The sequence below is a fragment of the Solanum stenotomum genome, chromosome 3 (genome assembly GCF_019186545.1).
Source record: "Solanum stenotomum isolate F172 chromosome 3, ASM1918654v1, whole genome shotgun sequence".
Lineage (NCBI taxonomy): Eukaryota > Viridiplantae > Streptophyta > Magnoliopsida > Solanales > Solanaceae > Solanum > Solanum stenotomum.
This window is the reverse complement of record NC_064284.1, coordinates 59,943,685-59,960,359: the sequence shown is the minus strand read 5'-3', so window position 1 is coordinate 59,960,359 and position 16,675 is coordinate 59,943,685. Positions and strand designations below refer to the sequence as shown.

The window sequence follows — 16,675 nt, the reverse complement described above, 5'->3', positions numbered from 1 at the left end:
CATCTTCAACTTTATCATCAACATTGTTTTTTCCAGTGATTGTTCTAAGTCTGGACCTCTGAACATGTATCATTTTCACTCATCCAATAGGTTATTAACGTCCATTTTATTACGGTAACTGAGATCACTCATCATGACCTCAAGTTCATAAATGACGTTTTCACAAGTGGATTCATTCAAATTCTTTGTGATTTCATTTTGCGGTGTCGAAACACTCTTTAAATTATTAAATATTAATTTGTCGATTAAATAATATCTTTATAAAATAATAATATTTTATAATCTCATCTATATTAATTTAGTGAAATTTTACGGTACTAACCCATTACACTTTTTAATAGACGTTTGTGATTCCCATGGCTGGATCTATGAAACGATAAATTATCTCTTCACACCACTTTTATCACTTTAAAGTGACAAAGCAATGACTTTTAATATACAACAAAATATCTATGTCATATTAAAAACTTTAAAGTGTAGATAATCCAAATATATTGTCAAGTCTTTTTTTACAGCACAAGGTGCATGAACTAGTGATCACTACTTGCTGTTGTAGCAAGTCTCGATCTAAAGAAGGAAATTGGATAGGATGGATCTAGAGGTTTAGTAATGAATTTACGTGAATTTAATAATTTATATATATAAATTAATTTATAAATATTTAACTATGAATTTAATTATTGATTATATTAAAAAGAGTTAAAGATAAATTAGTAAAGAGGAAAAATTGTTAAATTTAAAGAACGTGTGAAAAATAATATGTTAACAAATATAAAACGGAAGGAATAACACTTTTGATTGAAAAGAGATGATGAAAAGTAAAGAGGAACTTGTAAGCTTGCTTTCCCAAAAGTACTCCACTAAATATAGCACAATAATTGTTTTAACTTTTATAATTTTTCAATAAAATATTTTTAATTTTATATATTAAAAAAATCAGGTTTGTATATGAGCAGATATGATGAAAATATAATTAATTAAATAAATAAAAATGTCCTCTCTTTAACCACTTAAATTTTCAAATAAGATGATCACACATAACAATTTTTTTTAAAGTTATTTGGTGACAAATCATCATTTTCTAAATTTTAATGTTGATGTAATCCTAATCAACAACGATTGCAAATTCAATGATATGATCACACAATTAGCAATCCAATTACATAGGGATGCTGGTACGAGCAATATGTAAATCAAATATGCACTTGTAAGCGTGATCCTTCACTTTCTATTATCAGAGAATCAATCTTGTAGCCTAGCTACGTAGTAGGCTTAGAGCCTTTTTATGGAGGCTGACATTGTTAACCATTTTAATTCTCACTACAAGAAAACTGTGAATTACCTAGGGAATTTACTTGGGGATTTCGTCAGCAGATTTTTCTTGCGGATTTTTATGGGAAAATATGATATTCCTAAATTCTAATATATATTAGCTCCAAAAACAAATTTCCCAAAAATATCCGCAGCTAAATTTGGCGCCGTTTTCCGCAAAAATATTACCTAGGGAATTATGTGGAAAATTTATCTACAAATAATATTTTCATAAATAAATCCGCATGTAAATGAATAAAATAAATTCCTTCATTGATTCGCAGGACAATTCCGAAGTAAAACTACTTGGGATTTAGTTAGGGATAGTTTTATGGGGATTTACATGGAGATTTTCTTACCTGTTGATTTAGTTAAAGAATTTAATTCTGTGAATTTAGTTGGAAATCTATTTCTAGGGATTAAACTAAGTATTACATTACCTAAAAAATTACATGAGAATCTTTTTATTGCTTATTTAGATGGAAATTTATCTTGAAAATTTACTTGATAATTTTATTAAATAGGAAATTGCTATGGGATCCCTTTTATAGTGAATTTAACTTAAAAAGTTTCTTGAAAATTTACATGAGAATTTTATTACTTGAAAAAAATACTTGAGATTTTGGTTCTAGATATTTAAGTTAGTACTAAACTGTAACGATTCGAAAAATGATAGGTTGAACTAGAGCTTAATTGTGAGGGTCAACGTACGTGTTAGACTCCGTAGTTGAAGGACCCTTTTTAGGTTTGGTATGGGGTTGCAAGGGTAATGTGCCAAGGCAAGGGGGGCAAAGCCTACCCAAAAGCCAAGGCTGCCCAACCCTTGACCAAGCACTGCCAAGGTTCACGACCACCTTAACGACCAGTGGTCTTGACCACGGTCTGTGAAGGGGTCCGTGAAGACCCCTTGGCCTTGTGGGAGTTGTGCAAAGTTGAGGAGGGTACTGCATCAAAGACCACGGGCACCACCACGAGTCGTGGTGCCCTTGACGGTCTGTATAGATGGTCGTGAAGACCACTTAGACACTTGAGAGGGCAAGGCATGGAAGCATTAACACTGCCTCCATGACCACGACCTCAACCACGACTCGTGGTATTGACCACGGATCTTGGGAGGTCTCGTGGACTTGCCTTAGGCACTTGAGGGCTTGTCAAGTTGGAGGGGCACACTGGTCAAGGGACCACGAGCACCACCACGAACCATGGTGCCCTAGACGACCCGTTTAGATGGGTGGGTGTGGTCCCTGCAGGGCTGCCCAAGTTGAGGGCTTTTAATTTTGTTTTAATTATTTAATATGTGGGGTTGTTTTTAATTGTTTTATATCACTAGTATATATAGTTTTAAGTCTTAAAACAAGTCCTTTGCTCGTTATTTCTCCAAAACCCAAATCAAAACAAAAGAGTTCCTCCTTTCAAAAATTCTCTCTCTAGAAGTTCCCAAAGAAGAAGAAGAAGTGGGAGCTAGGGTTTGTGGATTCAAGGTGTTCTTCCTCAAATTTCTTGGGGATTCACAAGCAAGGTATGGTGATCCTTCATCAAGGGGTAGCTTCCATGCCTAGAGTCCATTCAAAGTTAGTTTTCAAAGTTTACAAGTTTCTCAAAATCCTAGGGTTTTACTCTAACCCATGGGTTCCTTCTTCAAACATTTTCAAATGGTTATTAATGACATATTATGATTGTATTAGTGTTTAATTGATGATTTATGATGAAAATACTCTATGAACCCATGAATTCTCTCAATTCCTAAATTGTGCCTTTATGAAGTGGGTTTGTTGATTATGAAAGCTTATGAATGGAGTATGTCTAAATTGCTTTAGTATATTGAATTGTATCACATCCATGCCTTATTTATAGTAAATTGTTGGTGTGTTGGTGATTTGAGATTCATGGCCATGAAGGGCATAGTATGATGAATTGAATTATTATCATGATGTCTTGTATATGAATGTGAATCTAATAAAGGTAATGTGATCATGTCTTGAATGTAATTGTGTTATTATTGAAAGGTTATTTCTCAATTTGACACTTATGAATGTTGATGATGGAATGTGAAGGGTTTCTACAATGTGAAGCTATATCTTGAATTGGTAGGCGTATGCATCCTATTATTGTATAAATGAATGTAATGTGGATTGATGGGTCTTGAATTGGTAGGCTTAAAGCATCATTTTCTTGTATTGATGAATGTGACCTTGAATGTAATATCTTGTCTTGAATTGGTAGGCTTATGCATCCTCTTCTTGTTTAATGAATGTGTCTTGACTTGATGACTATGAATCGATAGGCCAATGGCATTCCTTTCATAAATGAATGATGAAGTATTCTAGGCTATGTCTTGAACCGGTAGACCTAGTGTTGGTAGCTTCATGATGAGTCTAGAAACTAATGTGATGATAAACCTTGAATCAGTAGACCTAGTGTTGGTAGCCCTTTCATGTGTGAAATGATGAACCTTGTATCGGTAGGCCCAATGTTGAAGGCACCCTTCTTGGAAAGTCAATGAGCTATCCTTAATGTACCTTGAATCGGTAGACCTAATGGTGGTGGCCCTTTCTTGTGTAATGTACTTGGGTCGGTAGGCCTAATGTTGGTAGCCCTCTCAAGTACAATAATGTTAATGAAAATGAAATACTCTATGGGAATGGAGGCTAAGCACAGAGTGGATATGGTAAGATGGAAACTCTGCCGATGTTAGGCTAGGTTCCAATGAACATCTTCCTATCCCATAACTATGTGCCCACATAGGATATTAGCTAGTGATTTCGACCTACGCTAAAATGTTACCGATCCTACCTTAGGCAAGTAGATCACCTTTTTATGGTGTGGGGCCATACGACACCGGATTTCATGGTTTGCTCTCATGGTCTGTCGGTTAATGCCTATTCTTATCATGTGAGATGTGTACTATGGTTTTTTGAGAAGTTCTATGAAGTGTGGGTAGTAGTATGTGATGTTATCCATGCATTGCACGAGTAGGCTTTGAGAGGGTCATAATGAGTTCTCTAATGTCTTAATGACTAATGAATGAAAGTACTCTTAATGAAGCTAATGAAGAATATTGACTTAAATGTCTAAGGTAATGATGCATGCTACACTTGGATTGTATTATGAGTTATTTTCCCTTGTCATGACTTATGAAATGAATGTGTTCCTTATGCATGAGTATTGCTTGAAGTTAAGTATGAATGGGTAAGTTCATCTAAGGTAGCCTCAAAGTGGCACTTAGTAGGGATAGTAGTATGGGATGCTATCCTTACATTGCACAAGTGTAGGTTAGGGTTACTTAAGGTGAATGTTCAAATGTGATGATTATGACTTGTATGATGATTATACTTGTATTTTATGTCTCTTACACAAATATACATGATATTTCTAAAAAGTGGCATAATGCATGGTTTCCAACCAAAATGTCCCTTTAAAGCATGATTTTTGCATGGTCATCACTCATCATACTTAGTACATTTTGTGTGTTAATTCATATTTCTCTTATTTTTACTACAAGTGTAGGTTCCGGCAAGTGAGTTGCTTTCTCTCTAGTTCAAGGGCTTGGATTGAGATTCCTTCAAAGCTAAGTGGTATGTCCTCATAGACCGAGGACAAGTGTTTAGATGTTTCCTTTCTGTCATGTAAAAGACTATTGTTAGACTTTCGATTGTAAAAGGCCGTGACCGTACTTTTGTTTTGGATATTGTTAAGATGGCCATGTGAGACAATAGACTTTCGATGTGTTTCAAATGTTTTAATCAAGTTTTGATTGTATGGATTTAAAGAAAAGTTTTTAAATTCCGCACTATTTCTATGTATCGAATGTTATGAATGCTAAGAGGCTTGTACGAGTCCCTTCGGGGTCAAGTACGTCGTGTAACTTTCAGGGTATAGGCTCGGATCATTACATAAACTTTAGGGAATTTATTTGTGGATTTTCTTACTAGAAAATTATTTTTATACTGTGTTGTGCTGAGTTAAAAAGCTTTTCTAAACTTTTAAGGTTGTTTTAAGAAATATTAATAGTTTCTATTTAATGATAAATACTAGGCTTAAAAAAAAGTAATATTTGTATGCAATATTCTCACTCTAATAAGGTGAAAGAAAAGGTTCAAAGAAACAATATAGACCTAATTATTAATAACAATATTACATTTTTAAAATTTATATAGGGTGAAAAATATTTACATTTTCATTTTTAATCAATAGATTTCCTTCTCATCATATGTCAATTAAATTTATTTAATGCTTATTTTAATATTATATTATCAGTAAAAAAACTTTTAAAAATCATTTTTTATTTTTTATTTAAATCCATCTAACAAATTTACCCATGGAAAAAATAACATAATTTTCAAGACTAAGAATGAGTATATAAGTATAATAGTTCTTTTAAAAACAGATCTATCGTTTAGGTAAAAAAAAGTGAACAATTGATAGTTGAAGTGTATTTTGATAAATAGTTGATGATAATTTAGGTGGAAAACTCGAAAACATGATACTTCAGTTATGAAACTAACAAAAATCTGAATTCTTTAGATGTATTTTTGACCATTCACTTCTAAAAAATAAGGAAAAAATTAATTTTATAACATAGTTGAGAGATATAAATGATTTTCACCATTTATTATTTTGCTAGCAATGTCATTAATATTTATTAAGTTATTTAAAGTTGATTGTACGTAAAATTCAGTCCCCTATTAACTATATCTATTTTTTTCAATCATTTAAATTATAGTGGATGAAAAACTGGGTAGAAATATAATAGTCATTTACTCTTTGTACCACATCCGCTATGCGAAACTACATATTGGACATTATAGTAAGCAAATCCCATTCGCAAAGCACGTGTAATGTTGGTCTAAGTTTGCAACTGAGAGCAATGAATTAAATGATATTAAAAGAATTAAAAATTAAAAAATATAAAAAAATTGAACAAAATAATTAAGTAAACGGATATGAGCTATAAATGTTATTAAAAGAATTAAAAAATAATAAATATAAAAAAGTAAACGGATATGAGCTATAAATGTTATTAACGGATATGAGCTATAAATGTTATTAAAAGAATTAAAAAATAATAAATATAAAAAAGTAAACGGATATGAGGTATAAATGTTATTAAAAGAATTAAAAATTAATAAATATAAAAAATTGAACAAAATAATTAAATAAGAATTAATTAATAATATAGAAAATTGAATTACGAACAAAATAATTAATGGGGTGGGCGGTGCAGTGGGGCCATAAAGGTGGTAAATCCCTGAAAAAGTATTATAGTCATAAAATAAATATAAAAAATTAAATTAGAACATTTTAATATTTTTGAAAGAAAATTCGTAAGTAATTTCATGCAAACTTTTAATATTTTTGCAAGAAAATCCGTAAGTAATTTACATGCAGTTTTTAAAATCTCTATATAATTTATTTGGGGATTTTAAAATTTGCGGGTAATAATTACCTTAGAAGGTTTTACCTTCGAAAATTTTTTGGTAGGAAAATTCGCAGGAAACTACGTTACCTGGTAATTCTCATATATAATTTGCAAATAAATCCCCAAGTAATTTGCACTTTTCTAGTAGTGTCTTATACCCAACTCTTCCGGACAATAACATGTTAATCCTAAGCTTGCAAGCACCTTGATCACATCTAAGTCCCTATTAAATTGTTCTATTTGAACCGAAAGAAAATCATTTGTCTTTAGCGGGAAGAATTGCTTGAAAGCACTTGGCATTCAGGCGGGCCACACTCAAACAAATAGTTTTGAAATAAATAAAAAAGTATGTGCCACACTTACAAAGGACTGTCAGTTTCTTACGACATCAGAAATTTCTTGTTCAAAACATATGAGACTCCAGTACATCATCTACCAGATCATATCATATATCATATGACATTATAAAGGCATGCTTCAGTCTTCGATTAAAACGTTCATCAATTTTTTATGATAATCACATAACATATCATATGTCGACAAGGCATCGTAGAGGAACAAAGTTCATTCATTAAAAGAAAAAAAGCTTTCCACAAATAGACCTGATACTCATATAGTGTATATCATATACTGAAAGAGTATCATAGAGGTTTGCATCAATCCTTCTATTAAAAAACATTCATCAAGCCTCTTTGATACGCACATGATATATCATACACTGACATGATATTATAAAGGACTAGGTTCATTCATTCAGGAAAAAAAAAACTTTCCTCAATATAAGGGTTTCGTATTAAACTTCTCATAATCCGACATTGATGAAATTCCTCTCAGAAACATGAAAGCTCTGATACAATGTCATGTATTGAGCTATTTGAAAACTCAATTTATTGAAGAAAATAACAGGGGAAATACAAGAGATGGAGAAGGAGAGAAGTTCTGTGGAAAGAAATAGATTTTCATATATTCGATAAGTTCTCATCAGTACAATCCGGCTATTATAAAGGACAAATGACCGCCTAATTCTAACGTGTAGTAGGGCACGTGGCTAGTTCATTGCAAAGACTATTCTACAATTACTGAAAGCATAACTTATACTAGCATTACTAAATACACTGGCTAAGGAATGCAAATGTGGCTGAGACTGAATTACTGCTTACTTTCTAGTATTCGTTTTGACAGCAATTGGATCAGAACAGTATGGACAATTGCCAAACAGAACATCAAACGACCTGTAAAACAAACAAAGTAGATTGAATGTGATAAGAGAATTAAAAAATTTACGTCCCTGCAGTTGGCTAGAGTTATGCAGGGTTTAGTTATTCCATCTTCTACCCTACCTAAAATATAGATTCTTTCATAGCTTATACATGTGTTAGTTATGTGGGATTGTAAACTGGTAACCAAACATCGTATTTGATGTGCTGAATTCTATACATAGCAACTAAAATACCACCGAACATGGTACTTGTTATGATGATTTTAATACATAAATAATTTACTTCCTAACCAACAATCAAACGACCTCTTAATGTATTGAAGGTTACAAAAGCAAAAGGAAACAAGAAGTTCCAAACACAAAAAGGAAAGTTCAATTATTCCAAAAGTTATACATTTCTCACTTTTACTCCCTTTATACAATTTTCTCTACATGTTCCTCAAAAACCAAAACAATGTATTGCCCCTCCATTTGTCCCCAAATTAGCAGTAAATATTCTCAAATTTAACTCTCTTAATAATCATACAACACGAAGTCAATTTGGATTAGAGGGTAATCAAAGTCATTGCATAAGTGAAAAAGAAATTGAAAAATAGAACTTCCATATGTGAAAAGAATGCATATATTATCACTGTAACATAGAACAGAATGACTTACCTATGAAAGCTCATGCAAGCAAGGTAAGAGTTTTCATGCGTACTGTTAAAAAAACAAGGTGTGTTTTAACTATACTTAGTTCAACCAAAATCTTGTCTAATTAATCTCTCCTTAGTGTATATGGACTGGTAAGATATAATACTCAGATATTTCATTAGCATCTGTAACAATCGACAATATATTTTCCTTTCCAAAACATTAATCTAGTTTCAACTTGGCCTGGCTATATATCAACTAAAAACTTTTACAGCCAACACTAACAGACGATCAACAAAGCTCAATCATGGACTCGCACAACAGAATGACAATATCTCAAGGATATGTTTACCATCACAATCAAAAAATCAAGATAGGAGATTTCAACTTACTGCCTTGTTGTTGTGATAGAACGCAGCCAATCTCCAAGGCAAACACTATGGAAGGCCCTACTGCAGCTGTTATTTTCACATGTACAATCAGTGCCACTTCCACTCTTATCACCAAGTTCATCATCTAGATTGACATCATCAAGTCAATGCCATACCACAGAATATCAATGGGTTTATCTTACGGATATAGGATTACCAATTGGAAGATATTGTGCATAACAAATGCCACATTCAGTTTGTGGATCAGTTTTCTGAATGCTTGAAGGTCCATGAAGTTGAATATCCAATACGTGTACAAGATTCTCGGAAAATGGCTTGTCTCTCATCCTGTGAGTAGAATAGAAATCTCAGCTGGTGAGACATAGCAAGCGACATACAAAATCTCAGCACAAGTTAAACATCACAAGCTTGATTGTGTAGGAATTCAAATCCTAGGCACATCAATTTACCTTAAGAACGACTCGGTCATCTTAAGGGATAGCATCTCCTAAGGACATGATAGCCAATAGAACCTCCTCTACCTTTCGAAAGAGAAATTTGAAACCATCCTTACCAACCAGTCCGCAATCCCTAAATCCTTTTTCCTGATAAATGTTCAAAACACCAATCATAGTGGCAAAAATTGAGTAACTCTTACACCCCGCCACCCTCCATCTCCCAATTGTTAAATCTTTTTTCCTGAATATGGTTCAAAATGCCAAACGTAGAGAACATTCCATGTATAGCAAGTTGAACCTCCTCAACCAATCAAAAGGGAAATTCAAATATCCTTAGACACCCAGCCCCAAGTCCCTTAATTTTTTTTACTGATTAATGTTCAAAACTAAGTGCAGACGAATTTGATTTTTATGCATGAAAACACCAGGTAACAGAGAAATCTACAATAATGCTTGAAAAATCAAGAAAAATTACTTAAACCAATATTTTGAGCACGTTAAACAACAGTATTAGCATCTAAATGTAGAAATGATAAGGACCGTGATAATATATCCAGCATAAAAGCAAAAGTTGAAATACCATCTTTTGCAGTTTTTCCTCCACATCGCCCTCAATCTCTCCACCCCTGAATCAGAACCAAGAAAGCGACAGCTAGAAGAATTCCATATCAATTTCAAACTTATTAAAGATAAGAATACTTGTAAAAGCTGCGAGTTTCAGAAAAAAACTTACTCCGGTAGGGATGTTGGATCATTTGCATCTATAGACAATATGATGTAGCTGTCATTACCTATAGCAAAAGAAAATGGATATCAGTTAGTTCTGCAGCGGTAAAGGGGTACTGAACAGCATTCATGTACATAAGCATTAAGCACATACTTATATTAAGTTGGCGATGTGACAAAGCACGTTGAGGATATCGTAGATCAGAAACCAAACGAGAGTGATCAATATCATCCATTAGATTCCAAAAGTCCTGAAGCTTCTCAAGATGCTGGATCCAGTAAGTAAAAAATATGGTAATTATAGCAGAAAATCACAATCCACAAATGTCTAAAAACTACACGTCTTTGGTGGATGAAATAATCAGTAGTAAATCAAATTGAAGAATACGCAATTACCTTATGAAACTGTTGGATAGCATCTTTCAGTCTTGAGTTTATTGACCATTTTAAATTGAAGAGATAAGGAACATCCTGGGGAATAGTTAATAAATTAGGAAATTGCCTAAAGAGTGCAAGGCTCTAGTATCTGAAATTTGAAGGATGCCAACCGCTGATATAGAAGGCGGATGGTTAGGATATGATCCATCCAAAGTTATCTGCAGAATGTGCACTCTTCCTTTCTTGTCCCTAACGCACAGAAAAAGCTTGAGAGTTTATTTCCCGGCAATGTAAACTCCAGTCTTCCACTAGATGCAATTCAGAAGTTTACAGTCCCTCCTCTTATAATTCCTAACAAACGGGAAACAATCTATACCGTCTTCTTTCATTTAACGAACACCTAGCCTTCCTCATTTTAGCCCAATCATAGTGTTAAAAGATAAACGATGCCTTACTTGATGTGAAAGCTGAGAAGTCTCAGATCTTCCCCAAATCTAACAAGGTGCTCCCATCCTATCTCTTCTACCTGTAGATACAACATGATTTCAGAAGAAAATCCCAGTAAATATTTGCCTAAAGCATATTCACACGAAGAATACACCATTCAATCAATGTCTGGAATAGACAATGATGCAACTGGCATAGTAGTTCAGAAGTCACATTTAATATCTCTTATCTTGAAACTGAGGAATGTCAAGCATATTACATAAATTACAAAGAAGTTTCATGAAAGGCAAGCATGTACAAAACTCATCTATACTGTTTCTGATCATTCTCATCAATGAAGTTCAAACTTTCACAAAGCCACCGGACAGGGCAAGGACATAATGGTTAAGATTTAACATCAATGTAACTATTGGCTGGCTAACTATCCTTTTGTTAATAAGATGAATTCATTAACCAGGGGCGGAGCTAGAGTGTGGGATGCTAGTTTGGTCGAACCAAAGTAGCTTTGGTTGAAACCCCGCATTTGACTATTTGTCTTAAAATTCCACTAAATATGTACGGATTATTAATTCAGAACCCAATAACTTGAAAAGAATAGAATCCAGAACCTATGTTGCCCAAACTTTTCAAAAATATCAATGCTTGCATGTTTGATACTAATCCAACACGAGTGCGGTCGCATTTTTGGAGAGTCAGAGAAACATAGACCACAACCCACCTTCAAATTCAGGTGCAGTAACTCCACTTCCCCACACCCCGAATAAGAAAAGCAAAACATGGGGTTTTTCTTTCCATTTTAAATTTTAAGAGCACACTCTAAAAAAAACAGAAAGCAATAAAATACAGTATTGAATCTTAAAGATTGACTGATACTGATACAGCATACCTCTGAATATATCCTGCGGTAGAAAGATGATGATTTGGCCAGTTCTTGGCATCTTTTTTGGTCTGCACACTCCTAAATGTATAAGATTAAGATATACTTTGTATGCAAATCAATTTGGGGGAAAATAAAGTTGCTACTTACCATTATAATTATCTTCCAACAAACCTAAATTGAATTTTCAATGTCAGATACCAACGCCACCAGCCTCAACAACTTCTACCCAATTCCCAAGAATCTTTTTTTTTTTCAGCTTACACAATCAAGCATTCAGAAGCATTACTTCTTCGGTTTTAGCCCGAAAATCAATCAGCAAAACGAACAGTTTCTTTTTTCCGGTTTATACTTTCTTCATCCAACAATAGTTATCTACCGTATTATTTTGGAATGTCTATCAATATTTGTTCACTTCATGAAATTACTAGATAATTTTATACTTACTTCCTAATTTACCCTTATTATTAATTATAGTCATTTCTTTATTTCACTAGGTAATTTACAGCGCGATTTCTAAGCTTTTGAACAACTTTTCCACTAATCGATGGTTATCAGAAAAAAAAAAAAAGAGTAAATTTTTGTCGGTTTTTAAAACATTTCAACAGAAATTAAATGATTTGACATTATCACATATCTCAAAAATTGTAAATATATAATTAATGATTAAAAATATCTTGATATCTAATCATTTTTATCTTTTACATAATATATGTTTGATGATATAAGTGTCTTGTTAAAATTGATTGATGTTTTTATGTAGTGATTAAACATCACTTTTTCTTCTTTTTTTGTACATGAAAAATATAGAATCTGATGATTTTATGGTTAGAATAACTTCTTGTGAAAAAAAAAATTATGTGAAAGATTTCTACAATCAATATTAGTTATAAATAAGTTTAGACCGTTAAAAAATATACACCACAACAACAGAAATAAATTTTTGTAGAGACAATCTACTTGTCTGAGGTCAAACGTTCACCACTTTTCATTATTGTTACTTTTTTACTCTAACAAAATTTATAGAAGGAGAAAAATAAATTTGAAACAACAACAAAATAATATTGTTGACCTTTTTAAAAATTCATTCTTCATTAAACTGTTGCTCTAAAGGCCCTTCTAGATGTTTTATCAATGCAACTTTACGACTTTTTTAGAAAACATATATGTATAAGTATTGCATTATGAAAGTACAAGTAGATCAAAATGTTGGATTCTAGACTCATGTTAAAGAAATATTCTCGAACATTAAAAAATTAAAAATGAGTCTAACCTAGTTAATTGAAATGTTCAGCAATGACTTGGGACATGAAGGACAACAAATCTATGTTAATAGACATATCCTTTGTAGTTTAAGATATTACTTTTATTTAGAGTAGGTTTTGTTTCATATTCTTCAAATTAAGCTTACCGAAAATAGTCATAACTCACACCAAAAATATTTAGAAGAGCCGAATGAGAAGGAAAAAAAGAAAAACATTAAAAGGACGAAGAGCTTTGTCCAAGTGAGATCATATACATACCAAACGAAAAATAATCAATATAATTTTAAGGAAACAATAAAACATCGAGAAAAAACATACATTAAAGGAAGTAAACTATGAGATATCCAATGATGATAACAAATCATTCTAACCAGAAAAGATCCTATGTTTTGAAATAACATACCTAAAAAAATTGACTAACACTTCAATCAAGTTTCAATCATTAAAGTATCAATAATATCCACGGATAAAATTTAATAGCAATAGATAACAACAACATAAAAATCCAAAAATATGGACATGCAAAGTTATTAACTCTCAGAGGATTTTCTAAAGAACACAAAACCGCGTCCTTGTATATGAAGGAATGACGTTTATGATAAGAAATTGGAGATTGAATACTCAATTAACGTTTGTTATTTAATATGTACTAACAAATACTTATAACAATAACTTTGTATAAACATAAACAACAAAGTTTAAAGCATGTACTCAAAAACAACAATTAATAATATAAGCATAAATTAATGACCGTAAACAACATACCAGGATCTTCAAAAATAGAATGAAAAAAATTGATCGCATTGAATGCACAGTGTCCCCTTAAGGAAATTATTCCCCTCTAGTACCCGATGTTTAAAGGAATATATCCTCTCAAGATCGAACGATTCTATTCACCAGTGTATTGATACAAAAACATTGATGTTAGTGAGTCATTCAACAGGAGCAAAGTATACAAATATTTAACTGTCCAGAAGAAGAAGAAGTTGAAAATTTTTGTTGTTTTAAAATGAGAGTAAAGTCCTCTATTTATAGACAACAAAGGTTACAATCTTTCATAAAAATCACAACTTTTCATTAAAGTGACGACTCTTCATAAAAGTCACAACTTTTCGGAAAGGTTACAACTCTTTGAAAAAGTTACAACCCTTCGGAAAGGTCACAATTTTTCATAAAAGTGACAACTCTTCATAAAAGTCACAACTTTACATAAAAGTCACAACTTTTCATAAAGGTCACAACTTTTCGTGAAAGGGGAAGACTAGTTTTGGAAATAAAATAAATTAAAAGAAATCCTAGTTTGTGGCGTCGCCACATAGGCAGGCTTAGGGTTCTCTTTTATATATATATATATATATATGATTTTTCAAGATATGATATTTATTATATTCAAAGAATGATATAGTAAATGAGTCTTCTATTTATAGTTTGTTAAGAAGTGTACAAAATCAATAGTGGACAAATATTATTGAACACAATGAGTATCTTTTAGTTATTATTATTTGTCCAATTTTGACTTTTTACTTGTCAGTTTTTTATTTGTGTTTTTTGACTAATCAAGAAAAAATAATATTTGTTACCTATTATAACCTCAATTTATTTACAGAGTCAATGTTTTTGAAAAATATAGAATCTCATAAATTGATTTTGAAATTTTATCAATTAATAGGGGTAAAATAGTTAATTCACTATGTCAATTATTATTTTCTTAATAGGTGTGTCAAGTAAAAAATGAACAAGTAAATAGGGACACAGGTAGGACTGGGCGTTCGATCGATTCGATTCGATTTACGAAATTCGATTCGATTCTTTCGATTTTCGATTTGGTAAAAATGTAATTCACACCAAACTGAAATAAATTCTATTCGATTTGGCTTTCACAATTTCGATTCGGTTTGTCGGTTTGTAAAATAATAGTGGGTATGTTGTCGTTGTTGAACAAATTCACCTCTTCATATGAAATTTCAGATAAAGTTGTCAACTTCTTGTCATTTCCCAAAATATACCTCCAGTGAATATTTTCACTACTACTAGTAACACATTTTCAAATTTCAATCACAACGAATAAAAATTAGGATAAATTAAAACAAGGCAAACCTTAAGCCTTCAGGGGCAAGGACATTAATAGACAACAAACATTCAAGAAGCTTCCATGTTCCAGGGACCAATGAGATCATGATTCATGGCTATTTGCTAAGAGTATCAGGAGTCCAGGCACTAGGCGTCCACTCCAGCCTTCAGCCTCAAGGCATTAACACTTAACAAACAACATACAAAAAGTTTCTAACAATTAAAAAGCAAGCAACAATTGTCAACTGAGTGAGTTTCAGTCACTGTGATTGTGCGTGACGAGTGTCGAGAGCAGAGCACGGATGGAGGCGATGGATGATCAGACGAGTTTTGCGAGACGAGTTGATGTGAGTCAACGTCATCTCGTCGAGACATGAGTCGAGAGAGTTTCAATTTAGGGATTCACTGATTTAAGAATTGGGTAAGTGAAGTGTAATCAGTAGTGTGCAGTATTAAAATTCGGTTTTTTCGGTTAATCGAATTTATTTTGTTAAAATCGAAAATCAAACCGAAAAAACTGAAATTTTAAAATTTAAAACCTAAACCGACCGATTTAACCGAAAAAACTGAAACCGAAATTTAAAAAATCCAGTTCGATCAGTTTTTTCGGTTTTAACCGGAATATGCCCCGCCCTAGACACATGGAGTATTTTAAGTAGTTACTATAGTTGTTTATAATATTATTTTTAAATATATTAATTTACATATTTTTAAATATATAGTTTTTTTAATCTTTTATGTCCAAATTCAATATTAAAATTTAGAAGTTCAAATCTTGAAATTTAAAGTGTCATGATATAGCATACTTGGTATAGCACAAAAGAGTATGAAAGAAGTGAGATAGTTCCTAAATGTTGTAGCCTCCCAATTATAGATGTGGCGCGCTTCACACCGATAACTATGACTCTACAGAAACGGCTTCATAGACACCCTAGGACTCTTGAACTATGTGCTTTGATACCAAGTTTGTCACGCTCCGAGCCTACACCATGGGCGTGACCGGGCACTCGAGAATCATTTCTGGCCCCAAGTGAACCATTGGCCTGGCTCAACTCTTAGCGGAAGGCATTACTCAATAATAAGAGAACTTTAAAAATAAACTTTACTCAATTGTCTCAAAAGATAAACTCAGAATGTTTTAGAAATAAACATTCAACTAGTCAAAGTGGCAACTCAAATCTCAACATAAACAATTGAAAATGAAAAGACTCATGAACTATGTCTATCGATCTATGAAGTCTCTACTAACTGAGATGGACGTCGGGAAAAGATCCACGACATCCTACTAACAAAATGAAATGGCTGAAAGTAAACAAGGGATCCTCCGGAAGCAAGGAGACTCATCAACAACTCTGAAGCTCAACTGGATCAATGAAGCGCTGGATGTTGATCCTGGTTACCTGTATCTGCATCATAAAATATGCAGGCCAAATGACGTCAGTACATGCAACGTACGAGCATGTGAGGGGAAACCTAAACAAGACATAAGCTTGAACTGGAA

The 16,675-nt window shown here is 32.6% G+C and overlaps 1 protein-coding gene across 2 annotated transcripts in view; it reads right to left on the bottom strand.

The window, feature by feature from the left end:
* Positions 1–7,667: 7,667 nt before the first annotated feature.
* LOC125859849 (uncharacterized) overlaps positions 7,668–16,675 on the bottom strand; it is a 662,179-nt gene continuing 653,171 nt past the window's right edge. The window contains exons 2-12 of one of the 2 annotated variants that reach the window (XM_049539692.1): positions 11,990–12,027; positions 11,849–11,920; positions 10,971–11,041; positions 10,686–10,764; positions 10,534–10,608; positions 10,292–10,406; positions 10,145–10,202; positions 9,992–10,063; positions 9,171–9,301; positions 8,975–9,098; positions 7,668–7,962 (exon numbers count right to left, since the gene is read on the bottom strand). In XM_049539692.1, coding sequence (XP_049395649.1) covers positions 7,887–7,962; positions 8,975–9,098; positions 9,171–9,301; positions 9,992–10,063; positions 10,145–10,202; positions 10,292–10,406; positions 10,534–10,608; positions 10,686–10,764; positions 10,971–11,041; positions 11,849–11,920; positions 11,990–11,992 — 876 coding nt within the window. In that variant the 5' untranslated portion in view covers positions 11,993–12,027 and the 3' untranslated portion in view covers positions 7,668–7,886. Of the gene's footprint in view, positions 7,963–8,974; positions 9,099–9,170; positions 9,302–9,991; positions 10,064–10,144; positions 10,203–10,291; positions 10,407–10,533; positions 10,609–10,685; positions 10,765–10,970; positions 11,042–11,848; positions 11,921–11,989; positions 12,150–16,675 lie in introns of those variants that run through there. The other variant, XM_049539691.1, reaches the window with a different exon arrangement.